The 27,606-nt window shown below is 43.9% G+C and overlaps 1 protein-coding gene across 4 annotated transcripts in view; it reads left to right on the top strand.

Annotated features, from left to right (window-relative positions):
• The first annotated feature begins 5,053 nt into the window (after positions 1–5,053).
• ARIH2 (ariadne RBR E3 ubiquitin protein ligase 2) overlaps positions 5,054–27,606 on the top strand; it is a 35,850-nt gene continuing 13,297 nt past the window's right edge. The window contains exons 1-8 of one of the 4 annotated variants that reach the window (XM_088662589.1): positions 5,054–5,112; positions 12,746–12,810; positions 14,078–14,423; positions 21,560–21,627; positions 22,611–22,674; positions 25,105–25,252; positions 25,676–25,797; positions 26,839–26,948. In XM_088662589.1, the coding sequence (XP_088518715.1) occupies positions 14,175–14,423; positions 21,560–21,627; positions 22,611–22,674; positions 25,105–25,252; positions 25,676–25,797; positions 26,839–26,948 (761 nt within the window). In that variant the 5' untranslated portion in view covers positions 5,054–5,112; positions 12,746–12,810; positions 14,078–14,174. Of the gene's footprint in view, positions 5,263–12,745; positions 12,811–14,077; positions 14,517–21,559; positions 21,628–22,610; positions 22,675–25,104; positions 25,253–25,675; positions 25,798–26,838; positions 26,949–27,606 lie in introns of all 4 variants that reach the window. The other 3 variants (XM_035106824.3, XM_088662590.1, XM_035106823.3) reach the window with 3 other exon arrangements.

The raw sequence follows: 27,606 nt of genomic DNA on the forward strand, positions 1-27,606 counted from the left end.
ACAAAGCTGCTTCTGGCAAACCAGAGCAGCACACGGAAACGGCGTTTACCTTCCTGCTTGGAGCAGTACCTATTTATCTACTTGCACTTTGACATGCTTTCAAACTGCTAGGTTGGCAGGAGCTGGGACTGAGCAACAGGAGCTCACCCCATCGCGGGGATTCGAACCGCCGACCTTCTGATCGGCAAGCCCTAGGCTCTGTGGTTTAACCCACAGCGCCACCCGTGTCCCCACAGTAGCACCTTAGAGACCAACTAAGTTTGTCATTGGTATGAGCTTTCGTGTGCATGCACACTTCTTCAGAGAGATGTGTTGTTCAACAGTCAGAGAAAAGCACTTTGTACATTATTCATTTTATCCCCCCTGCCCCGTTGAAAAACGCAGGAAGAGACACAATACTCTTTAAGCTTGGCTTCCAAAAACAAGATTAGCAGCTGTAGGGCTCTCCACTAGCTGTTCTAAAATCCATCTCGTCCCAGTCACATTGGGAGCTGGTAGCAGCAGGAGGAATCTACGTGTGGTGGGCAAGGCCCCTTCTGCGTTCTCCACTTTGGGTGGATTTCCAGGAAATGCTCTTCCAAACAGCTGATGCTGTTGCAACTCACAGCCTAAAATGGTGTCCCTACAAGTCGGGGGGAAACAGCCCCTTTCCAAGCACCAAGTTGAGCTTCTTACTAATGGTGGCTTTTTCTACCTGTTTAGTAGACTACTGCAATTGAAAGGCAACCAAGAAATATTTTCAAAACACCACTCTTTGAACAGTGATTAGATGCAAAAGAGAACAGAAACTCTGGAGTCTTGTAGTTTGTTTCTTAAAAGCTTACTATTAATATTATTATTATTATTTTAAAGATAAATATATTTCAGAGTTTTTTTTGTATAGTTGAGGGTTTGTGTTTGTTCTTGTTTTTCTGCTGAGATTCCTTCTTCTTGCACCCATTAAAAGGTGCAAGAGTCTCGTTAGCCTACGGTAGGTGGGTCTTTGATCTGATTCAGCAGGACCCCTCTCACTCCTGGCCTTACTGCAGGTTACAACTGCAAAAAGGAAGAAGTCATTCTGAACATAGAAATGCCAAGCTCTGTCAGAAGCTGTGGGAGGCCAGGCCAATCGTCCCAGCTTCCAAATATTATAAGGCAAAGCAAATAAGCGAATGGGAGGAAACCGGGGCAGACACCCACAGTGTCCATTTGAGGCCCCTTTTCTTTCCAGAGTAAGAAAGTGGCTTTGAATGCTCCATCTGCTTGATTCCTTAGTGAGGGGTGTATTTGTTGGGCAATAATACGCACCAACCGAGTGGCAACAGCGGCAGGGTCGACGAAATAACAAAGTCGTCTTCAGTATCTTTGCTTGCTTTTATTTACAATTATATACACCACACTCCTCCACTCCATTCCTCTCATTTCACAATCCATCACCACCACACCCATGAACCATTTGGGTAGCTTAAATACAGAATTCAAAATAGTCAATTACCCAATCACATTGCAGTGAGCAAACTCTACCTTCAATTATTCAAATTAGCAAAAGCTCACAGGTGTGCTATCATTCAGATCAGGGCTACAAACACACATCTCTGTGTAGCACCATTGACCACATCAGTCTTAAAGGAAAATCCTAACAGTATTGACTTCTTAGTCTCCGCCTTGCCACAGACTGAACTGTGGAATTCCACAAGGAGCTTGGCGGATTTTCTGGGCCTGTCCCATGATTATGAAGTGTCCACATTTCTACAGCATATGCAGTTGGGAGTTGGGGATGGCGGCAACTAAAATTTATCCTCCAGAAGGATCAGTGATCTGAAAGAAGAAGGAAAAAAAAAGAAATTTACGCCTGATGCCCACATTGTTCTCAGAAGCCCAGCCAGATTCCTGGCACAGAGTGACACAGCACTGCTCACATGCATTCTTGGGGAGGATAAAAATGACTGCCTCTATCTTTACATTAAAATGACAGGCTGCGTCCCTGCTCACTCTGCTCGCCAACCCCCTGCCATTTCTACCACATTGACCCCCATGGAATTTCCAATTCCCACCCCATGTACCAGCCCGAGCCAGCGGGGCTCTTTTTATTTAAAATAATAATACACTCCCCCAAGTGACGGAAGCAGGAAGTGCAGAGGAAACGTGGTATCCGAACCCAGTGGTCTGCCTGCATTTGCATGTTGGATAGAATCACGCTCTATGGGGAGAAAATTAATGTAGCGCTATGGAGATTGTTCCGTCAGTGTGAGCATTCCTGCTTGGCTAATGGATGGAATGACTGCCTCTCTCCTTCCCCCCCGCATGCTGTTCTGGGAGGATTGGGGGTGGGGTGTCTCCAGACTCCCCCACTGAGGTGGTTGTGGGGCAGATCAGGAGGGAGCAGAAGCCCCATGGCCCTAGCCAAAAGTCCTTGCACAGGCTTCCACTAGTGGGACCAGTTAGTTGAATCTGACCCTATGTTTTACGGCTAACTGTTGGAATAAGTTGATGAACTGAAGGTTGCCTGGGCTGTACTTTCTTGCCAGCTAGTCACCCTCAGTAACGGCTAGATGCTGGTTTTGCCCAAACACAAGTGACCGCAGGAGGGCAGGGGTCAACAGATGCAGTCAGGGAGAAGGGTTCCCATTCTCTTCACAAACAGGAGAGAAGACTGAAGAGCTGAGATGTTCTGCAGAATGCTTGAAAGGGCAAATGGCCAAATCACCGGTGGCTGAAATCACACCTAGAAGGGGAGGTGTGTCAGGCTACCCACAGCACCTTAGACTTGCTCCAAGCAATTCGCATTTGGCTTGGAACTGCAGAGCCACAGGAGCCTCTCTGCTGCCACCTGCTGGAGTTTGCTCTCGCAATGCACCCCTGTTGCCGCTGCAGCCTCTCTGCTGTCACCTGCCTGGGGTTACATTTTATGTATACTTCAAATCACTCAGAGAGCTACCAGTTTATCCTGATCTGCCATTCGCTACCTATGGTAGAGAGAGAGAAAGAAAGGGTGCAAATGGCAATGAAATGTGAAGAAGAGTGACAATTCAAAGTAAGCTTGATAAGCAAAGTGCAGGTAGCCAAGAGCTCCGCAACAAGGCTGTTGTACCAGCTCAGGGTTAATGCAAACTGATGTCTTAAATAGCAGCTTTCAAACTTCCTAACTTTTCATTGATTTGTCAGCTGAGGATCTTCTGCAGAAGATTCCAGGGCAAATCCTACTGTCTTAGTTAGTGAAGGGGGGGGGCAGGCAGGCACACAAGTGTAACTATAGTGTTACTGAAGGACTGAAGAAGTGTAACTGAAGAAGTGTGCATCATAGCTGCCAAGTTATCCCTTTTTTTAAGGGATTTTCCCTTATGCTCAATAGGCTTCCTCGCGAGAAAAGGGAAAACTTGGCAGCTATGGTGTGCATGCACACGAAAGCTCATACCAAAATATAAACTTAGTTGGTCTTTAAGGTGCTACTGAAGGAATTTTTTTATTTTGCTTCGACTCAGACCAACACGGCTACCTACCTATAATTATAGTTTGTTGGGTAAAATAATAAAACATCAAACATTAAAAACTCCCTGATACAGGGCTGCCTTCTGTTCCCAGTGAATGTTGCCTATTATTGCACCCAGGGCACATTCCCAAAGGGCCTTTAAGGCAGTTAGCAAGTCTGGATAAAAAAAAACCTTTTCGATGTACAGTGTGGGTACTATAATGTGGGTACTATAAACCTTTTCGAAGTACAGTGTGGGTACTATAATGTTCTGGGTTGCTGGGAAAGTATCTAGGGTGAGATCTGGGGGAGGCAGGCATAGGATATAGTCCTTTGCCCACATTCTTGGGAGAGGGATTGACAACTTCTTTCCCTAACATCCCCTGTTCTTGTGCCAGTAAAGGCAGCTTGATCTGCAGGCATTAAGAATATAGGAAGCCGCCTTATACCAAGCCAGACCATCTAGCTCAGCGTCGTATAAACCAGTGGTAGCCAATGTTGTGTGCGCTCCAGATGTTGCTGGACTACAACTCCCATAAATCCCAGCCAGCCAATGGCCAGGGATAATGGGTGTTGTAGTCAAGTGAGAGGAAGGCACCAAGTTGGCTGCCCGTGGTCTACCCTGACTGGCAGTGGCTCTCCAGAATTTCAGACACGTAGTTCTTCTAGCGCCTTACCTGGGAACTTCTGCACATGAAACAGATCCTTAGCCACTGAGCTGGCCATACCCATTCCCCTCCCATGCCAGTCAAATAAAGATGCATAAATTTCAGGGTATGTATGTATGTATTTAAAAATCCTGTTCTTCAGCCAAGAGTCTCCCAGAGCAGCTTGTTGTTGTTTAGTCTAGTCGTGTCCGACTCTTCGTGACCCCATGGACCAGAGCACGCCAGGCACTCCTGTCTCCCACTGCCTCCCACAGTTTGGTCAAACTCATGTTCGTAGCTTCGAGAACACTGTCCAACCGTCTCGTCCTCTGTCGTCCCCTTCTAGTGCCCTCCATCTTTCCCAACATCAAGGTCTTTTCCAAGGATTCTTCTCTTCTCATGAGGTGGCCAAAGTATTGGAGCCTCAGCTTCACGATCTGTCCTTCCAGTGAGCACTCAGGGCTGATTTCCTTCAGAATGGAGAGGTTTGATCTTCTTGCAGTCCATGGGACTCTCAAGAGTCTCCTCTAGCATCATAATTCAAAAGCATCAATTCTTCGGCGATCAGCCTTCTTTATGGTCCAGCTCTCACTTCCATACATCACTTACAAATCAGCTTACAAATCCACTAAAAGAGAAAGTGGCAGCGGTGGGAATTGCAGAACCGGTGGCTCTCCCATGTTTGCAACTCGTGGAGGATGAGACCAACTTATCACGAGGAAAAATTGCGCGAGAGTGAAGGAAGCGCCCTCCCCCTCAGCCACCCAAGCTAATGGTTCAGCCCACGGACACACACCTCCCTCCTGACTACGCACAATGGCTCGTTCCCGCCTTTAGGTTTTTTTAAAATCCCCTGAAGGGCGCTCCTACGTCACGGACGCTCGGCTCCGCCCCAGTGCGCCGTCCTCCCCGCCCCCTTTCTTTTCCCGGCGGCGGAAGTGACGCCATGCCGGAGGCCGGGGCTTCCGGTGCGCAGGCCACAGTGGCCCGGCTACCAATGGAGGAGCCCGCGGGGAGGTGATTTTCCTTCTTTTTCTTTTGCTTCTCCTCCCCATTTCCCTCTCCCTTCCCGGCTCTCTTCCGGCGTCCCCCCGCCTCGCTCGCTGCCGCTGTGGGAGCTGCTTCCCCCGAAATCGCGGCCTCTACGCCGCCCTACACGCAATCTGGGTGAGAGCCGAGGAGGAGGAGCGGGGGGGGGGAATGAGCCGGGCCTTGTTTACATGGAAGGGGAGGGCGAGCGGGGAGAGGTTCCGCCTTCCTTTGGGCGGTGGGGGCTAAGGGTGAGTTTCAGAGCTTGGATCGCAAGGGGTGCGGGTTTTTTGGGGGGGTCCTTTCCCGTTAGACCCACAAGGGGTGCAGAGTGCACGGGAATCAGCGAGGGGGTCCCGGCGCTCTCCCCACTCCCACAGACAGGCGGAATATTGGGAAGAGTGGGTGGGTGAGGGGAAATGTTGTGGGCGAAACATTCTCCCACCCCCGCCTTTGGGACCAGCTCACTTGGCCCTGCCAGCTTCATACAAAGAATGTAGGCTATGCGCTCGGGCACTTCCTGAGCCTCCCTAAAGAAAGGGAAACGGGGGCGGGCGGGGAGGGTGGTGGTGGGAGAGGTCCGTTGTAGGTTATTGGTGCCGGAGCTGCCTCTTTGTCTCACCACCACCACTCGCATGCGAAATGACCCGCCCCCCCCCCGTACCTGCCTCCGCATCAGAGTGGCTGCTCTAGCGTTAGGTATTTCTGCAAGTGGGTGCTAAACGCTTTAAGTTGGCCTCCCTCAACCTACCGTCACCCACGCGTGTCCAAAACATCTGGGATAGGCTGATGTTTAAGTAGTGCCATCTGTGTGTGAGTCCGCGTACAGGTTGTAAATAATATCCCTTGGAAGGAAGCAAAATGTGTATATTGCAGAAGACATACAGTCTACATTTAACTGTTCATAAGATGGGGAGGGGTATCGCCACAAAGTAGGAGTTGATGGGGTCTGTGTGGAAATGTATTAAACTTTTACATTTTGTATGTACAGGTAGCATTTGCAATGTAGTACACAAGGCACTTCTAACTGGAAGCTTTTGCCTGGGCAGGTTTAAATGTGTGAGCTTTGCTTCTTCAGCATAGTTAACTGACATACAGACCAACTAAGTCTGTGGTCCCAGCCACATTTGCAAAATGTGCTGGGGACTTGGATGGTTAAGGGATAGGTTGCTACTGAGCAGGCTGCTTTGCTTTTGTTATGTTAAGTGGTCCCTGTTCTGAAAGGAATACTCTTGATTTAGTGAGGAGTTATATTACAGTGGGGGGGGGAGAGAATCTGTGGGTTTCCAGGTGTTACTGGTCTGCCACTCCCATAATCCCTGGCCATTGGCTATGCTGGCTGGAAATGATGGGAGCTGAAGTCCCAACAACATTTGGAGAGTCACAGGTTCGCTGTTTCTGCTCAAGAGTCATGTAATTATTTGCTTCTGGTTGAAATTTACCCTTGTGTGTGGATATTACTTAAAGTAGTTTTGGGCTAAGGCTCGTAATAGTGGCAAATTATTTCTGGATATCTGTAGCATTCATGGGTAGTTCTGTCTCTTGAAGGCATTATATAATCTGCTTTTAAAACTGGGCATTTCATATACAGTAGTAGATAAGTGCTCAACACAAATTTCATACATTCTCCATGATACATTGAGCTGATCTTGCATGTCAGAGCTATGCCAAAAAATCCAAAGGACCAGTCACCTTTCAAAAAATGAAGTTTCTCTGTAGTTGTTTCACTATGCGAGTCAAGTTGTTGTAGCAAAATAATTGCAATAGTCTTAATGTCCTAATCCGGCACACTTAGGTTTGGGAACAGATATGAAACTACTGCTACCCATGTGGATAATAGAATTCCTTGGTCCAATTCATGTCACACTACAGTTTGCCTAAGACAACTGAATCTAGTACAGAGTTAATCAGTTCCTAGTGGCTACTGTTGACAGTAATGAAAACAAACAGGCTGCAGGACAAGAGACTGATTTGGAGCAGGGGGGAGTGTCTGATCCCAGAATTCAGATGTGAATGTATTGGGCATCCTTCTCCAACCTGGTGCCCTCCAGATATTTAGTATTACATCAGGTTGGAGAATGCTGGTACAGGCAACCCCTGATTTGTGTGTGGGTTGTGTTCCTGGCCCCTGTGTGCAACAGGGAAGTGCACATAAGCCTGTTCTGCCCTCTTCTGGGTCCAAAACAAAAGTAAACATTGGGTGTAATTTTTAGTAGAATCCTGTGGAATCTACAAAATCTGTAGAATCCTGGAAATTGACCAATTAATTCTTATTTTATTTATTTAAGACATTTATTCACTTCCCTTTAGCCACAAAGGTTCTTAGAGCAACTGACTTAACCAATGATAAGATGATCCTTTCCCTAAGGCTTGTAATCTAAAAAGACATGGCATATGAGGAAAAAAGAATGTGAGAGAGAAGGGAAAGCAAACTCAAGCATAAGTTCTTAAAATGCACTTACATGGATCTGTCAAGATTCTGGTTGTCCAGGAGAGCAGCAACTTATTGCCTATGTCAGCTGACTTGCCCTTGATAAAGAGAAGTCCTTCCCAGGAAGCACTCTTCCCCCCCCCCAGCTCAGATGTGGGAGCAGAGCAGGCGGCAGTGTCCACGCCAAAAGATATGGATGGCACACGGTTCCTCAAGCAGCTGACTTAATGGCACTGGAATCCTCACATGGGAGGGCTTGATGGAGCCCCCATCCTCTCTTGCCAAAGGCAGTGGCAGTTCTGGTTGTCTTGGCCTCAACAAACAACAACCCCACCTTGGCAGTACCTGTCTCCCAGATCAGATTTGGAAGCAGAGCAGCAGGTGACAGTGTCCAGGCCAAGAGGATGGGGGCTGTTCCTGCCACACCATCCCAAAGACAATATGTTTGCTGTAGTTGTGTATGGGTTTTACCATTCCGAGGATCAGGGCACTACTGTATATGAACTAAAGAGTGTGGCATAATGAGTTTTTTATACAACAGAATTTTATTCACTAACAAAAGGCTTGAAAGAGGCTTGGATTCTGAAGGGAGAAAGCATCCAAATATTCTTTTATTAGAAAATGAGGATTGTTGAGCTCCGGTATTAAATACTAATTGACCCTCCCACTTAATGTTTCCATGTTGACTAGTTCTTCTGGCAATTGCTCTAATTCATTTCAGAGTGCCTGCCTCTGAAAAGCATGTGTAAGTTGGCCTTTTTAGTAGTGTATTAAAATTTCCAGTATAGTATTGCAGTTGCTGTATGCTCTTGACAATGAAAATCAATATTCTACGACAGCATGAAGCCCGAATAGAAATTTCTCTCATGTTTCCCCTTTATATTCCATTAGTTTATACCAGGGGCGGCCAACTTCCAAGAGACTGCGATCTACTCACAGGATTACAAACTGGCAATGCTCAGGTCAAAGTTGTTGAACTTTTTTTAGGGAGGAGGACAGCCCCATTTTTTTACGGGTTCAAGAAAAACTTGTTGAGCTTTTTTAAGGGAGGAGGACAGCCTTTTTTGGGGGGGGGTTCAGGGCGAAGTTGTTGAGGGAGTATACTCCGTCTGCTGTTCTGCAGATCATGCAGGGCGATGGGGCGGGGCAGGATTCTGTTTTACCAACGATAAGGAAAGTGACCCAGTGATTGACCGCAATCGACCAAAACCTTCCGGGGATCTACCAGTTGATCGCGATTGACCTGTTGGACACCCCTGGTTTATACCATAACCCAGAGGTTTTCAACCTTTTAGACTCCACAGCTCCCTTGATCACCTATATTCTTTCTGTGGCTCCCCTCTGGGGAAATGTGCTCTGAGCCTCAGAAGCCCAGTTATATCAGCCCTTGCCCTTAGAGCTGGCAGCCCCTCACCCATTTTCAAACAATTCCCCTTGTGGAGTGTTCCCTCAGCCTCCCCATCTCTCCTCACCCTTGGCCAGCCCCAGAGGCACCATTTGTCTGGGGACCGTGTAGCCAGGCTGCTGCAAAAAACAGCCACGCCAGCCTTTGAAAGGCAGAGATGCGAGAGGCTATCAGAGGAGGGAGGGAAGGAAAGAAGGACGGAGGCCAGTGTTGCCTGCGGCACCCCTGACGATCATTCAAGGCACCCCAGGGTGCCACAGCACCCTGATTGAAAACCACTGCCGTAACCAATGGTTGCAAGTGATACTAAAAGCTAGAAATTATCCATTTTCTTCTGCTTTCTGACAAATATCTACTGCCACAGAGAAAGAGTAACATATGCATTTGATGTAATGCTGTTCTCCTATGCGTAGTTCTTACCTATGTGTATTTCTTTAGCCTTAAACCACGGGTGGGGAACTAGCAGTGGGCAGAACAACAAGTGTAAATGTTAGGTCTGTACAGTAGGCCATGCTCTCCCTCTGCCTGGGGAGAGTCTTGAGGACCAGATGGGGAGGGCTGCATTTGTTCCCTGAGTCTGCCTTTAAACAGAACGAGTTACAGCATTCCTCAAAGGCTAGGCGAGAAACAGATCTGTGCTTTTAAAAAAGAATATTGTAGAGCTGGGGAAAAGTTCAGAAGGTGACAACCAAGATCAAGGGGCTGGAGCAACTCTACTATAATGAAAGGTTACATACAACCTTTGGGGCTGCTTTAGGAAAGAGGTATACAAATCAGACACAATGTGTAGTCTTTCCCCCTCTTTCATTATACTAGAGTCCCCAGATTAATCTCGCCAGCTAAATGGAAACTTAGAAAGCTTTAAAGGGAGATTAGATAAATTTATGGAAGATGAGGCTACTTGTGGCTACTAAGCATGATGGTGGTGCACTGCCTCCCGTATTGAAGGCAGTATGCCATTTGCTGGGGTCACAGGCAGTGGAGTGCTTTTGTGCTGCCTATGAGCTTCCCATAGATGCCTGGCTGGCCATGCGGAGAACAAAGCTAGGCTAGATGACCCTTTTGACCTCATCCACCAAGGCTTTTCTTAGGTCATTATAGGGTATGCGTGTGGACTTTTCCCTCTCCACCTTTCTCACATGGAGTACCTGGGTAATTACTCCATGTACTTACAGTACTGGGTAAGTACTCCATGACAACCCCGTAGGGAATTGATTGATTGTGGTTGTAATAATGGGGGTGGAAAAGAGGAGGAACTTGGATGAGTGGGAGTGAGGAAGGGGATCGATTATTTCCTTAGTACTGTTTGCAAGACTGATATAAAGGATTTGGCTGTGGCACATTTTGGGGGCACTTGAACAAATTTGTGGTCATTTAGCATTTGATCATCGTTCTCTTGCGCTGAAGGATGCTGGCGGAGCTCAGGACAGGGCAAATCAAATGTGTGTTGGAGTGACTGCAATACCTACCTAACATACTATAAAATTAAGGGATGGGAAATGTTTTGAGTTAACTGAGATTTTTCTCCCCATGTTTTGCATTCTGGAATTTTAAAGTTATATTTCTCACAGTTACTGGCAAATTTACAGCTGTGAATTTAAAAGAATCATTAAAATAGAAGTGCAGGTTCTAAAGTGTGTGTGATGGACTAGCTTTTATTTAGGTAAATATAGAATATTACTGCCTTGTATAGGAAAGTCCCTGCTGTGGTTTTATAGTCAGATGGGTGCATTATGTTCTCCTGTGAACTTGTTAAGTTGCCTAGAGGATTATTGGGGATCAGAAGCCAAGAAGTAATATGGAGTTTAGAGAGTCTCTGGGAGCAATCATAAGGACATTTCCCTGGGAGTAAGTCTAATTGAAATAGCTGATATTTATTTCCAAGTAAACATGCATAGAATCAGATTGTGTTTGATATTTGACTGTGTTTTCCTGCAGCTAAACGGGTTATTTTTTTTAATGGATGTAAACCAACTCTGAGACTGGATCTAAGTGTATACTCCTCTAGACCAGTCTGAGAGAAGTATAGTATTTAATTCTGGCCTATTTTATGCACCTTAATGAGTAATTCTGATTTACTTATTGTGAGGATCAGAAGATGTAAGTTGCAGCTTGCTAAAGCTGTGATTTGCTCATTTTGCTGATGAGCTCTTTAGAGAATGCTTCTAGTCATGGTTGCTAGCAGTAATCAAATGTAAAGAGACAAACAAACAAACAAACAAATTTAAAACGGTATAGATAGAATTCTGCCTTTAGCTATTCCAATATCTCCTAAGGACCAGTGTGCTTTTAAATACTGTAGATAATATTAGGGGCTAAGCTGGGCTCTGCATTAGTTGCTTTGTTAATAATTTCCTGCCTTCTGAGCTTGGAATATTTGATGTGTTAAAATGTGATATCTTTTGGTGTGCTTATCTTTCAGACCTTGGCCAATAGGCAGGCATATCTCTCCATTTCACCATTCAGCTATTAATTCAACCAGCTTGCTTTTCAGCTGTGAAGCAAGGGGATGGTGACACTTTAAAAGGTCATGGGAACCTGAGTTATGCACTGTCACTGCTTCTGCATAGAATTTAGTACCATTAGTTATACAGAGGTACATTTTTTTTGCCAAGAAAGGTTATCATCCAGATGAGGCAAGTAAATGGCAGATGCGAAAGTTTGGGGAGGGTAAACTGGTAGCGGGCAGTGTGAAAAGGGGTGGTACTTCAGAGATGACTTTGCAGAAAAGTGGCTTTTGGAAGCAGGAGGTAGAGAACAGTCATAAGTGTACAGAACACCATGCGGAGATGCAAAGAAAGTAAAATGAATACAATTGTGAGATATTGGAATCCTTATGTATAGCAATATAGAAAGGTGGTATACAAATTAAAAGTGAAATTTAAAAAATGAAAAATAAATCCTGGATCCAGCCCTCTGGTCAGATTCAGTTTTCCAGTGCTGCATCAAACTGAAGTTCAGGCCATAGGGATAGGGGTGTAGCCAGTAGACTTGGAAGCATGTAGACAACCTGTCCTGGGTAGAGTTGCCTTCCTCCTAAAGCACAAGCCATCTCAACAGGTTGCCTTATCTCCTCTCCAGTCTATAAGCACAGTAGGCATCAACAGGTTTTCAGCTTGGAGGAGCTCCTGGAGCCTGCGTTTCTACTGGATGCACACTTGGCAGCTGTCGTCAGGAGCTCCTTATTCAGCTGCACCAGCTCTGCCCCCCAGGAAGAGCCAACCTGGGTCACTGTAATGCACTTGACATAGGGCTGTCTTTGTTTTTTTGTATTGTTTTTTTTACAATATATTTATTAGGATTTTATAACAACAACAACAACATACAACTACAAAACACACTCTACACAATATATAAAACTGCCAAAATACAAAATACAAAAAACAACAAACATACAAAAAAAACACAAAATTAAAAAGCAAAATCAAAAACTCTCACTTTTAAACCTTATTTCTAATCTATTGACTTCCTCATTCCTCCTCTTTCTGCGTTCCATTATAAATCATCTTTAGTAATTTCTAAATCTTACATCTCTAAATTTTACTTAATACTAACTTATTTCTATACCTTTTAATTCTTAATATTGTACATTCCCAACTATATCCTTTCTTTTTACTCAATTATATCTAATTCTAACAATACTTATCTCTTACCATTGTATTATCTACAACCTCTTTATATCTCCCTCACTTCCATTAATTCTATTCTATTATACTCTTATTCTTTAAATAAACTTTAAATTTCTTCCAATCTTCTTCCACTGCTTCTTCACTCCGATCCCGAAGTCTCCCAGTCAACTCAGCCAGTTCCATGTATTCTATCAACTTCGCCTGCCATTCATCCACTGTTGGTAATTCTTCATTCTTCCAATTCTTTGCAATTAAAATTATTGCAGCTGTTGTGGCATACAGAAGAAAAGCAACGTCCTTCCTAGGTATTTCATCTCCAATTATCCCGAGTAAGAAGGCTTCTGGTTTCTTAACAAAGGTGTTTTTCAACACTTTTTTCAATTAATTATAAATCTTTTCCCAGAAGTCTCTCACTTGGGGGCACGTCCACCACATGTGGAAGAAGGTTCCTTCTTGATTTTTACATTTCCAACATTTATTATCTTGTTTATGATAAATCTTAGCTAACTTTACCGGGGTCAAATACCATCTATAGACACAGGGCCGTCTTTGAAGGCTGTTGAGGAACTTCGACTACTCCAGCATGCAGTGGCTAGATCATATTTTACTGATCGTCCGTGAGCTGCCCCACTTACTTTTGAAGCACTACTCAGAGTGTTAACTTTGATCCATAAAGTTATGCGTACATGGCCTGAAGGAATGCTTTCTCCGTTGTGTTCTCTTCCCATTTTTGCAGCTCATCCGATGAGAGACAGCGGAGGGTGCTGCTACCATCAGATGTATGGCCCCCACTGTGCCTCTGGTCAGCCCACTCCACTCCTTTAGAAGGATCAGAAATGGAGTTAGGTTTAGAAGACCTTTAGAAGGACTTTTTGTCCTTTGTGAAATAATTTCATGAGAGTTGGAAACCCTTAACACTTCTAGGTGGGCAATTTGAATGTCTGCCGTTAAGATTTTTTAAAAAATGTTTTGATTATTTTAAATTGGGCTATTTGCATCTGTATGGTGTAGTGTACGGTTTTTGATTTTTGCAAGCTGACTTTCTCTCTGTTAGAAAACAAGGGACAGACTGAAACAAATACAAACATGTGCAATTAAGACAGAAGATGGAGAACTGGGAGACCATGCGCCCCCTTATATATTTCTGTGGCACTTTTCAGAGGACCAAGTCTGTTGCAGTTCTTTTCCTGCTCAGATTTTCAGCAGCTGGAGGAGCCCTGTGAGGTAGACTGAATAGGGGGAGTGTGGCATGGAGCAGGAATCTGAACATGACTCCTGAAGCGACCTGGGCATAAGCATTCGGTGTCTTACCAAAAAAAAGTGGTCTGCCTTCATTGCGTATGAACATCGCTACTTACTATTTTAACTTTGTTGAATTCCCGCCCTGCCCCCCATATGAATTCTGTTGTTCTTGTCAGGTTATTTGCAGGCATTAAACTTACTCATATATTTTCCTCTCCCCCCCCCCCGCCCCTGCCCCAAATTTAGGAGGCAGAGAAGTCGAATGAAGTCAACAGAGCAATAAGAGTTGTTGAAAAAGAAACGGACTCTACGCTCCTGCTCCGCAGTTTGGCTGAGCACTAAGATGTCTGTGGACATGAACAGCCAGGGCTCTGACAGCAATGAAGAGGACTATGATCCAAACTGTGATGAGGAGGAAGAGGACGAAGAGCCTGGGGACATTGAGGATTACTATGTGGGGGTGGCAAATGACGTGGAGCAACAGGGAGCAGATGCCTTTGACCCTGAGGAATATCAATTTAGCTGCCTGACTTACAAGGAATCGGAGAGTACCCTGAATGAGCACATGGTCAGCTTGGCCTCTGCATTAAAGGTGAGCAGCACTGTGGCATGCGATGAAGGTGCACCTTTAAGGGCTGCAAAACGGACAAGGAAAACTTGAATCGCTTGGTCTGCCATCAGAGCTGTAAGTGAAAAAATGACCAAAACTGCTGTGGATCTGGGGTGGCTGTGTTTCCAGTTTCACTTTGTGTGTGTGCCCCCTTTCACAGAGCACAAGTACTTTAATACCCATAGGCACTCTCCTTTACTGACTTCCTAGTACTTAACGCAGGCATAGGCAAACTCTGCCCTATAGATGTTTGGGACTACAATTCCCATCATCCCTGACCACCGGTCCTGTTAGCTAGGGATCATGGGAGTTGTAGGCCCAAAACATCTGGAGGGCCGAGTTTGCCTATGCCTGACTTAACACTTCTTGTTTAAAAAAGTTTCTAGTGCTCAGTGCTGTATATTTTTGTGGTGGTGTCTGTTCTAGGCTTAAGGTCAAATGGGATTTGGGGTAGGAGTTCTCTCCCTTTTGGTCACTGTTCATACTATGGCTCTCATTTCTTCCCATGGTCTTTCAGTGCTAATCTCCTTATCTGTAGTAACATCTTTGCAAATGCGTCTCCTCTTCACTTGCCACTGCCATTTCAGCCCTTTCTAAAATGACTGCTGTAAAATGCAATATTGCAGTTGGTATAAACTCCGGTCAACTGCAAGACCCTTTTCTTTTGCAAAGCATCTCAAAGGAGGAAAAAAAGTCAATTGCACCTGTGCTAAGAGATCTATCAAACCAAGCTCCCACATTCACCATATTGCATGGAGAAGCTGGGGCCAAACCAGAATGAGAAATCATTTATAGGGGCATTAGGAAAATGGAAGGGTGATGTGTAGGTTGTGAGCCTGAAGTTTGTTGTTGTTTAGTCGTTTAGTCGTGTCCGACTCTTCGTGACCCCATGGACCATAGCACTCCAGGCACTACTGTCTTGCACTGCCTCCCGCAGTTTGGTCAAACTCATGTTCGTAGCTTCGAGAGCCTGAAGTTACTGGCTGTTTTATATAGGCAGTGATGCCCATGCTGCTCCCCCGGGATAAAATCTAGAATAAATAAGGCAAAGTGTTATACTGTGCTAGCTTGCATTAAGCAAAATGGTAGCTCTTGATCTGAGCTTCGTATTGGGTTGCTTAAAAGTTCTCAGTGCAACTGGAAAGCACTTTATTTGTCGTTCTTCGTTGCATCATAATTGGGTCTTACTTCTGCATTGCACATTTGGCCCCAGAAGTTATTGCAAAAGAGGAAGCCCAAGATGATATGCAAATAACTGTGGAGCTAAAATAGATTCCAAGTGAGTACATGGAGAAAAGACACATTAAAAGTTCCAGTTCAGAAATTTGATAATGTGTTGTGCATCTTAAGGAGAAATAATCATAGACTTCAGGAGAAGCAGACTGGGTCTCCTGAAATCCTATAATTACCATGACAAATGGATTGTTAGAGGTGGGCGCTGTTGCCTGCTGCTGTACCAGTGACTAATTGCTCCTCGGGGGGGGGGGGGGAGAGACAATTTCTATACGTGCTGAAGGGAAGAGAACAATAATCTTCTGTAAGTATTTGGTTAATAATGCTTGGGCGGTAGCCGTAATCCAGAAGCTTTCAAGCCCTTTTGCAGATGCTCAGAGCTGAGTTCAATTTCTGAGCAGAAGCCAGCATTTGACACTTGGTGCAAGCCAACTGGCATAATCGTGACACATAGTAGTGGACTGCCGTGAACTTAAAGCCACTAACAACACTTATCACCAAGAAAGTAATGCACGGAATAGGTTTCTGTCTTTTAACAGCATTATGGGCACTTGAAACCTCAGATTCACCAGGCTAAATGAACCAAATGAAACTCTGGACACAATAAATTCTGTGAAGCTTATCAAGACATAATTGAGAATGCCAGTCTTGTTCTGTATGTGCACATAAAGTGCCTGCAAGTTCCTGGAAAGGACGGTGCAGCTCTGAATTCTCTGAAGGTGTGCTAATGGATGCATGGCCCTCTTCCACACTTATTAAAGTTCATAGTTTCATTGTGGAATCTTATTTGCTCTTTAGAAGCTGGTTTTCCTCAATTTTTGAACTGCCGTCTAGATTTGACAGCAGAAATAACCTGGATTCTTAATTGACATTGTGCTCTTCAAACGCATTGTCACGCTGCATCCCCTTCAGTAGGAAAGAGGATATATTTCTAGGCTAAGCCAAGTTTGAGGCAATTCACGGTGGAGAAATCAAGCAGTTGTAAACTCTGGGAATGGTTTTAGTGTGCTGTCTTGCTTTTCTCCAGCCTGCAAAAAAGAGTCCTCTATTAATTGGAGTTGGTGCTTTTTAGCCAGGCTCACTTCCCATTTGGTTAAATGGTATTCTGGATATCATTATATGAGCAGCCTCCATTGAATCCAGGGAGCCTCCTAATTACAAACGTGTCACGCTTTGCAATTAGCGCCATGTCACCTTCGATACCTTGAGCAATTATTCTTAGCAGTGCTTAAACCGTACTGTGATTATGGTCACCTAAACAGTTTTGATAATCCTGAGCTAATCCTTTTGTGACTGCTTCTAGTGTGTTGTGCTGCCAAATTGGTCCTTCAGAGACCTGCCTTGGTTGGCTGCTTTATTTGTCGCGTTGGAAACAGGGTCTGCATCAGCCATGTGGGGGCTCTTGGCAGGTCTGGCCAACAGCTACCACCAATGCATTGCTGCTGCTCCTCAATGCCCTCCCTATCTTTCTCTTTGCAGCAACAGAGCCAGCTCATTATTCCCCCCCCCCTACCGCACATCCCAATTCCTTTTGCCCCACCCCTCTTACTTAAAGCAACGCGATTTGTCACTGCAATAGTGGTAGCCAACAATTATTCTTGTTCTAGCATTTAAAAGAGATCTTTCCTTTTTCCATTATCTTAGCCCTTGTTTTGGTATGCTGTGGTCACACTGCATAAAGAAAAAATTAATGTCTCGTAAGGCAAAGTATCAGGATGTCTGGTGTGTTTCCTTGGCAAGCCTGAATATAGTGCTATCAGGAAGACCTGAGCCTCTTCCCAGGGGTAACCACTTACCGGGCAATCTTGCGTAGCTATATTTGCACAAAAGCTACTTTGATACCTTTCACTTCCTCCTTGTTTGACAAGTGTACAGAGGCAGTTCAAAATCCATCCTACTTCTCTTTTGATTCATGGATCCCTAAGGCTACCACTCTTGTGGATTTGCAAGAAGTAAAGTTTTTGTCTCACAGCAGTTGGATCTTTGTAGCATGTGGAGACCAGGGGAAGCACATTTTCCAGAGGAGTAGCTATTTTTGTCTTTTGCAGCACTACCATAACAGTCTTATGGCACCTTTAAAGTCTAGGGGTGAGATCAGAAGGCAGTGGGTGCAAGTTCTTCCTCCTCCCCCTGTAGCCTCCACAACTGGCTCTGAGCATCCATCCCTACAGAGCATGTTTGCGGGGCTGCAGGAGGGAGAGGAAGGGGACGTCCTCTATGCACAAGCAGAATGCCACAGTCTTAGACTGTATTGCCCTGTATTGTATTGTGTTATGGCACAAGCTTTCTTAAACACACATGGCTGGGGGTTTTTTGTAATGGAATGCAGAAAATGACAGACTGTGTTAATTATGGTTACAGGTAGGTAGCCGTGTTGGTCTGGGTCGAAGTAAAATAAAAAAATTCCTTCAGTAGCACCTTAAAGACCAACTAAGTGTGCATGCACACGAAAGCTCATACCAAAATAAAAACTTAGTTGGTCTTTAAGGTGCTACTGAAGGAATTTTTATTTTTATTTGTGTTAATTATGTTATTAATAGCCGCCATTCACAGAAAGCAGTGTTTAACAACAGGCATCTTGTTATTGGTAAGCCAATTAACACATGCAGTGTGGTTTCAGTCCATAAGTAATAGGGTTGAACCTCTTGATGTGTTGAATTCAGTGGTTTCACATTGCAGTTCCCTTCTGAAGTTCCTTTGTTCAAGGCTGGTCACCTTAAAGTTAGTGACATTATAGCATCTAGGGAAGCTGAAATGTTCTTCTGCTGGTTTTTTTTTTAAATTCCATTTCTGTTTAAAGATTTGTGCCCATTCATGCTTTTACATAGAATGCAGAGCGGCATTGTTGGCAGTTGACATATTTCATGTTATTTTTATTTTATTTATTAAATTTATATTCTGCCCTTCCTCCCGAAGAAGCCCAGGGCAGTAAATAGACCCACAATTTAAAAACTAAAGCATCCTGAAACAAACACATATTTTTTCCTGCTGTGTGTCAAGTTAGGGTGTACAATTACATTAAATGCATACACTTCAAAGGCAGACCTTTTGTGCATGAAGCAAAACAGGACAAAATGGACCTATGATTGAATGCCGGCAAGACTAAAACGAGAACCCATCTCTACTCTGAATTAATAGGCTGATGAGCATTTGTGCACAAGTGGTCAAACTGCAGAAATGGTTGTCATGCTGACATTTAATTTGTTCCATGACGTAAGCACTTGGGCTCAGAAAGAGTGTAAGCAGCAGCTGGAGAAAAATCATCTTCATCCCTATTTGTTAGGAACAAATGGTCACTTCATTTTTTGCATTTTTACTATAGTACTACAGTGGTGCCTCGCTGAATGAATGCCCTGCTTAATGAAATTTCCGCTTAATGAAAGGTTTTTTTCTAGTGGAGGTTGCCTCGCTAGACGAATTCGTTTTACGAAAAAAATCGTCTAGCGAATCGCGGTTTCCCATAGGAATACATTGAAATTCAATTAATGCGTTCCTATGGGCAAGAAAAAATTCAAAAAAATTCGATGCATTCCTATGGGATTCGCTAGACGAATTTTTCGTTATAAGAAAAGACCCATGGAACAAATTAAATTCGTCTAGCGAGGCACCACTGTATACTCAAATATGGTTTACAACCCATAGAAATAGGCTGTACTGCCTTTAAAGTTTTTTTTATACTGCTGTGATGTTTTGTGAAAGGGTGACGTAAATACTTTCATAAGTTAAAATTATAAAATTGCATTTTATTTATTTATTTGTTTAATATCCCACCTTTCTCCCAGGGCAGGACTCAAAAGCAAGGCAGCTCACAGCATAGTTTAAAACCAGGCACAACTTAAAAACATGCAAGAAATATAAATATTTAAAAGCTGATAAATAAGTAACCCTGCATAATAAAATACATAATACAAATGTTGCCATCTTTTTAAACAATTCAGAATGGATCTAAAAACAAGCTAACAAAATTTTGCCATTCACTTATAAATAGTATTTGCATATATTTTGTTGGTTTATCCTCTAACAAGAAAACAAAGCCACCTGCTATCGAGTGCAACAAACCCAAGAAAACCTCAGCAAAAAATATCATGCACAAATGTCACGGAAGCCATGCAAAAAGTGCAACTGCTGAATCCTGCCCTATGGATCCTGTCTCTGCATAACAGCACGCAAACCACCAAACGAAGACATTTCTATTTACCCAGACTTTTGGTAGTTAAGGTAGCCTCTAGGGTGGGGTAGAGCGTGTCCTGCTTATTGTGTTATTGCATGAGCATTTTAAGAGTTTTGTTATTGGACATTGTGTTTAAAAATTTTCCAGCTTTTAACTGATTTTATCTATTTGCATTTTCTCTTAATTTTCTTTGAGCCTTTACTGTATTTTGTATAAAGCAACTGACAAATGCTGATAGTAGTAGTAGTAGTAGTAGTAGTAAACAACCAACACACGTCCAGTCGCTCAGTTGCTGCTCATCTTTATGGCTGCCCTTTCCCCACATGGTCAACAATTTGCCAGTTAATCTCTAGTTTTGAATTGTGAATTGCTGCTGATAACGGTTACAATAAAAAAAAATATTTTCCCTACAGATAGGTTGTATTAAGGTAAAGGGTAAAGGGGCCCCTGACCATCAGGTCCAGTCGTGTCCGACTCTGGGGTTGCGGCGCTCATCTCGCTCTATAGGCCGAGGGAGCCGGCGTTTGTCCGCAGACAGCTTCCGGGTCATGTGACCAGCATGACAAAGCTGCTTCTGACGAACCAGAGCAGCGCACGGAAACTCCATTTACCTTCCTGCCGGAGCGCTCCCTATTTATCTACTTGCACTTTGGTGTGCTTTCGAACTGCTAGGTGGGCAGGAGCTGGGACCGAGCAACAGGAGCTCACCCCGTCACAGGGATTTGAACCGCCGACCTTCTGATCAGCAAGCCCTAGACGCTGTGGTTTAACCCACATCGCCGCCTGGGTCCCCTAGGTTGTATTAAACAGAGTAATTTTCACTTACTCATTCTTCTGAATGTCGCAACATCCGGAGAAACAGGGAGGAATGGTTTTGAGAGTGAAATTGAGGTGCAAGTTGTGGCGTGCTTTTCTGTAAGGAGACTGAGGAACTAAAAGAAACCACAGTGATGTTTCTCTGGGCCCTGTTCCTGTTTCAGTGCATGAGGAAGAACCTGGAGAAGCAAAAACGTCTTCCATTGCCTATTAATTCCTGCTAAATCAATTTTGCAGGCACCTACCTCCTATGAGAGGAACTGGTGCCCAAATCTGTGCAGATATAACCCTGCAAGTACACTGTAATATGAAGCCTGTTTAAACCACTCATTGCAGAGAACTTAATTCTCCCTTGAATGTCACTTGAATCAATGGAGTCTTGGGCAGAGCTATTAAGTTTGCTTGGCACAGTCAACCTTATGAAATGCATTCTTCTGCTTGCATAATTCTTCCAATATTTCAGTTATCAAATCTGGAGTAAGGGGCTTTCGCTAGTGCGGGATTTCCCAAACTTGGGTTTCCAGCTGTTTTTGGGCTACAGCTCCCATCATCTCTAGCTAGCAGGATCAGTTGTCAGGGATGATGGGAATTGTAGTCCACAATCAGCTGGAGACCCAAGTTTGGGAAACCCTGCGCTAGTGGGACCCGTTAGTTGAATCCTGCCCATGTTTTTGTTCTTGGTCTTGAGACATAAGTGGAAAACTAAGTAATATGGTGGCTAAGGGGAAGAACATTTTAGAGGGGTAGATCTTTGCTTTTCCTTGGGAATGTTGGTAGCATTGCGAAAATACAAATTGGCCTTGTTTTGTAGATATGGGAGGTAGATATGTCCTTGCAGCGGGTATGTTTGACACGTTAATTTAATCTGGTTTTTCTCCCTCCCCCTTTCCTTCTTTAGGTATCTCATGCAGTTGCTAAGCTTGTATTAGTTAGCTTCCACTGGCAAATATCAGAAATTTTGGAAAGGTAAGCACGTCTTCAAGCTGTGGAGCATTATTACTGTGGTTTTCTTTTCACTGCCCTTGGAGTATCATATTTTCTTTTTCTTTGAGCCGTTTCCAGAGTTGCAATCCTATGAACACTTGGTATTGCACACTGGGATTTAATTTTCAAGTAAGCAGATGCTGGCTACTTTGAAAATTGAAAAAAGGGATAATGATCCATGGCTGATGAAGAATATGGTTCATTGGCCGGCCTTGGTTTGGACAAAAAACAAGGGGTGCACGTGTAGGCTAAAGTAAAAAAATCAAAAACGCGCACAAAAACGCTGATTTGGAAATTCAATTTATGTGAATAGTAGTAGTTAGCATAAAGCACCCATTTCAAAATGCATCCTTCATACATTTTGCTGTTAAGGCCAAACACACAAAACAATTAACATCTGTTCAATATACCGCCTATAAACATTTTAAAACAATAAGGCCCTGCTGATATAAATAATAAATTTCATTAATATAATAAAAGTTATATAAAAATACTCCAAAAGATACTACAGCCATAATATAATCACTTCAGCTAATAAATTGTTACTACATAATTGTTGCTTACCAATCTTATGATCATACAAGCTTCACTGAAACAAACAAACAAACACACTTCCCTGGTGCCCTGATCTTAATGCCAAATCCTATTGTATCTCAGTTATACTTCTACACAAATTTAATTGGTTGCAACTCTTTTTTGCTCATTAGCATTTGATGCTGAAGACACTACTATTTACGTAAATTGAAATTTTCAAATCGGCCTTTTCGTGCATGGCCTTGGTTTGGGACAGGATTCCCCCCCCCAACCTTATACTTTGTTTATCATAATGACCTGCTCTCCTTGGTGGCTGTGATGCTGAATAAAATTATGAATGTAGACGTTTCCCGCTGAAATCTGTAGCTCTTGTTTCATCAGCTCTGCAGCTATGGTTCTGTGCTGATTTGAAGTTTTAACTCTTCCTTCAGGCACAATTCCAATTCTGTCCAGTTGCTAGTGGAAGCACGAGTTCAGCCTGCCTCATCCAAACACGTGAGTAACGGACTGTTCCTGCATGCTTGATGCTAAAACTCCTTGTATAGTTCCCCAGAGACTAGTTCTTGCCTCCTTGCCTGCTCTCTGCTGGCTCATGTAGTGCCGCTGCATGAGAGAAGTGGCTCTTGTGGGTTCAGTAATAAAATTCTGGCGTAAAGCTACGATCCTGACCTCGTACACTTCTTTGGATCTGGTCGGATCTCTGAGATTTTGCCGCAGGAAGCAGTGAAATGCACTTCTGCTGCCAGTTGTACAGCAGTGGTGGCCAGGATCTGTAGGGTTTAATCTGCAGAGTAAAGGATTAGTTCTCTGGTATTATCGTCAGTTCTTGAAAGTTACCCTGAACTGTGTTGTTTTAAGAGTATGGCTAACCAAGCTACCAGCTCTGGAAAGAGGTTGCCTTTTCACTTTCAAGCAGAAAGGTCTTGTGTATCCAGAAAGCTCTCTGTAATTTCCAAGCCTAGTTGACTTGGGAAATGAATTAGATAAGCTTCTGGTTCATAGGTTTAACCTTTTTACAAGTGCGGTTGGGACATTTGCACATCTTGGGAATTTTGTTAGCAGAAAGGTAGCTCTCTTGGGCTCTAAACAGGATGTGCAACTTGGAGGGTTCTTTTGAGCTATATTCCAAACCATAAATGAGTTTGTTGGTAATGTATGTAATTGCCCTGAGATCAGAACCAGCCTCGCTGCCCTACTATCTCACAGAAAGCACCCAATACTGTGCTGAGCTGCTTGCTCAGCTCTTCACTATCCAAAAGATCGGGCCTTGTGCTTCTCTCCTTTTACCCGAAATATATTTAGTTGCTCTCAACATGTCTTACCCTGTAGAGATGGGGAAACCTGTGACCCTGCATATGTCTCTGGACTACAATTCCCATCACCCCTGAACATTGTCTATGCTGGCTTGAGTCAATGGGAGCTGGAGTCCAAAATCAGGGAGGGTCACAGGTTCCCCAACCCTGATGTAGAGCAATTTTTTTGTAGAACAGGATGGTATATAGTTGCTGCAATAGCTGATCTAGTGTCCACTTGCCATCCTGCAGTGCTGATGTAATTAAGGCAGGCATCCCCAAACTGCGGCCCTCCAGATGTTTTTGCCTACAACTCCCATGATCCCTAGCTAACAGGACCAGTGGTCAGGGATGATGGGAATTGTAGTCCAAAACATCTGGAGGGCCAAAGTTTGGGGATGCCTAAATTAAGGTAACTGCTGGAAACTGCAAATCCAGAGACCTCTGAGAGGGAACAGCTTCTTTTGCCATTGGCAGATAAGTGGGCCTAACTTGTACAAGTGTCTCCACGGATCACAATTAGATTCCATGTACCTAAGCTCACTTAACATACAACATACATTGCTGTCAATAAAAGTGTATCGATATGTAGAAGCCCATGTATATTATCCAATGCTGGAGACTTGTTAACATTGTTTGGTAGATCAACAAGATATAACTGGGCACAAAGTGCCTCAAACGGGAGCTGGAGATGTGTGGCTAATAAACATGCATTTAATATACTGTAGGCCACATAACTTTAATGAATGAGTTCCCATATGAATGAGTTGTGGCTTTGTTGATATGCTTGTTTACAACTGTTTCTCCATCGTTTTTATCTGATCCAGTTATGACTGCTACAATATTCACTCTTTGATGATCAAGTCTGAGTTTGAGGATTAGCTAATAAAGGAATACCCCCTTCTAATCATTCTTGCTGCTGCTTTATTCTGTAATATGAGCAACATAAATACAGTGGTGCCTCGCTAGACGAATTTAATTCGTTCCACGGGTCTTTTCTTATAACGAAAAATTCGTCTAGCGAATCCCATAGGAATGCATTCATTTTTAAAAAAATTTTTTTGCCCATAGGAACGCCTTAATTGAATTTCAATGCATTCCTATGGGAAACCACGATTCGCTAGACGAATTTTTCATAAAACGAATTCGTCTAGCGAGGCAACCTCCGCTCGAAAAATCCTTTCGCTAAGCGGAAATTTCGTTAAGCAGGGCATTCGTTAAGCGAGGCACCACTGTAAATGGCTCCCTCTTTCATCTGGCCACAGAATGAAACCTAGTTTGTCCTCCTCCCTTTTTTAAATTCATCCTCCCATTATACCAAGCCCTTGGGGGATAGCCATTAAATCGATTATGAAAAGAACAGTGAGAAGCAGTTGTCAGAAGCTCAAAGTGACATGTAACCAGCATAAATTAAATGGGTGCAGTAATCTAGGAGCCAGCGAAGTGTGAATGCATCCCGAGAAACTACAGTGTGTTGCATTTCGTTGCATTCTTGCTAACGGTTCCCACGTAGGATGAAACGAGAGAAAGTGACGCCGCAACTCATCCCGACCGTTCTCTGCAAACTGCAGTTTGGGCTCTTGTCAGTAATTTTAGCTTTCTCTCCCTCCCTTCCCCCCTTTTCGAATTCCAGGCCATGGTACATTCCTCCCAGCACTGCGCGGTGTGTATGCAGTTTGTCCGAAAGGAAAACTTGTTGTCTCTGGCTTGTCAGCACCAGTTCTGCCGCAGCTGTTGGGAGCAGCACTGTACAGTTCTCGTCAAGGATGGAGTCGGAGTTGGTGAGCTCAGAGCAACGTACCCCTTCTGTACCCCATCACATGCCTCTTTCCCTCCCATCTTCTTTCAACTTTAAAAACTTTTCATAATCTTATGTGAGCAGAGGTGGGGAGCCTGCGACCCTCCAACCCCCGATACATGGAGCGTGGCCGATCCAAGGCAATCGCCTTAAGTCGCATTTATGTTTATCACCCCAGCAGTTACAGAACTTGTTGTGGGACATCGGTCAATCCCATGCAGCCTTTTCTGCAACTTCCTGATCTCCACCTACAGATTCAGTCATACGGTCAACTGCCTCAGTCTTCTCTGTTCTCTTGGTTCAATACTTCTGGTGACAGAGAGAGAGAGAGAGAGAGAATAAACATAAACCTCTGCTTTGTCCCTGGTGACACAGTAATGTGGTCGTCCTCTGGCTTTTTAAACAGGTGTCTCCTGCATGGCTCAGGACTGCCTGCTCCGGACTCCTGAAGATTTTGTGTTTCCATTGCTACCTAGCGAGGAGCTGAAAGACAAATACAGACGCTACCTCTTCAGGGATTACATTGAGGTATTGTTTTCTGTTTTACCATCAGGGTCTTCTGTGTGTTCTTCAATGCGAATGGAAATGCACATACAGTGGTACCTCGCTAGACGAATGCCCTGCTAGACGAATTTTTCGCTAGACAAATGGGTTTTGCGATTGGAGGTTGCCTCGCAAGACGAATTCGTTTTGTGAAAAATTCGTCTAGCGAATCGCGGTTTCCCATAAGGATGCATTGAAATTCATTTAATGCGTTCCTATGGGAAAAAACAAAAACAAAAATTCAATGCATTCCTATGGGATTCGCAAGACGAATTTTTCGCAAAACGAATTGACTCACAGAATGAATTAAATTCGTCTTGCGAGGCACCACTGTGATACATTTCTGTGAATTAGCATCATTTCATTAAAACTCATAGTCCTCTATCCTGACAGATTCACTTAGCTGCCAAATGCTCCAGTTTTACTCGATCACTATAAAATATACAGTTACCCAGTCTCTTTATTTTATCAAGGCTTCCTTATACTTTTTTTTAAAATTCCTTGTTCAGGCTTTGTTTTTCTTTAAAAAAAAAAGCCAAACCACTGATGTACATGAAAAAAGGAAATGCAGTGGATCTATACCCCCACAAGAGATTTAAATACCATTTCTTGATTATTTCTTCCACTTGATAAAGAGAAGAATTGCAGTTCTTTAAATCAGTTTAATTTCTTGATTGAATTTACAACTGACCTGAAGGGATGCTTTATAAACAACTGTAGCAAGAAGTAAGGGCATAATATCGGTTTCATAAAGCAGTTAGAAGAAAACAATGTAAATATAATGTATGGATCAGACTGGCTGCCAGGGCACATTAAAAAGCTTTTTATTTTTCTTGGTAGTCTGCAGGAGAATTTCCCCTCCTTTTTTTTCACAAGGATACCAAGGACCTACATTGGGTCTCCCATAGGTTAGATTTTCAATATGATATGATGGGCCTTTTTACACCTGATTGATCAGAAGTAATGATTCCTTCCTACTCAGCTGGGCCAATTTCTAACAGAGGCTTGTGATGGGTTTCTTTGCAGAGCCATTTCCAGCTGCAGCTCTGTCCCGGCGCAGACTGTCCTATGGTCATACAGGTACAGGAGCCCAAAGCTCGCAGAGTGCAGTGCAATCGATGCAATGAAGTTTTCTGGTAAGAAAATTAAACTTGAGTTGTGAGCAGAGGGACAGCAAGGCACGAGTTTTCCTTAGCCAAGTAACCAGAATAGTCCAGAGAGGGAGACTACTTGACAAGAGCTGCTTAGGCCATCCTATGCAAAGTATATGAAAATAAAACTTGGTGAGATCAAATTGCCCATGCCAAATTAGCTCTCAAGGGTGCTTCTCCAGTCGAGCTTTGGAAGTGTCCCTCGTGGCTGAAGAAGCTTGCAAACACAGCTATACACAGCTATCTCTAAGGCAGAATTGTCAATGGCTGGCCAAATTGATGTATTAGGGATACGGGAAACTGCCTTACACCAAGTTGGACCAGTGGTGCTTCTAACTCTGTTATTGTTGACACTGAGCCGCAGCGGCTCTCCAGAATGGAGTCCTCCTCGGCCCTCCCTGGAGATGCCGCGGATCGAACCTGGATCCTTTTTCATGCCAAGTATGTGCTCTGCCACTGAGCTACAGACAATCCCCATTAAAGTTGTGAGCGTTGAATGAACACCTAAAGGAGATGCTACAACAGGGGTATGGACCTTTTCTCAGCTCGAGGGTTACATTCCCCCATGGTAAACCACCTGGGCAGGGCCAGGAGCAAAAGTGGATGTAGCGATGAGTGTGTCTCCTGTCTTTTGTACCACCTC

This window comes from Zootoca vivipara, chromosome 2 (genome assembly GCF_965207765.1).
Source record: "Zootoca vivipara chromosome 2, rZooViv2.hap1.1, whole genome shotgun sequence".
NCBI classification, from domain to species: Eukaryota; Metazoa; Chordata; class Lepidosauria; order Squamata; family Lacertidae; genus Zootoca; species Zootoca vivipara.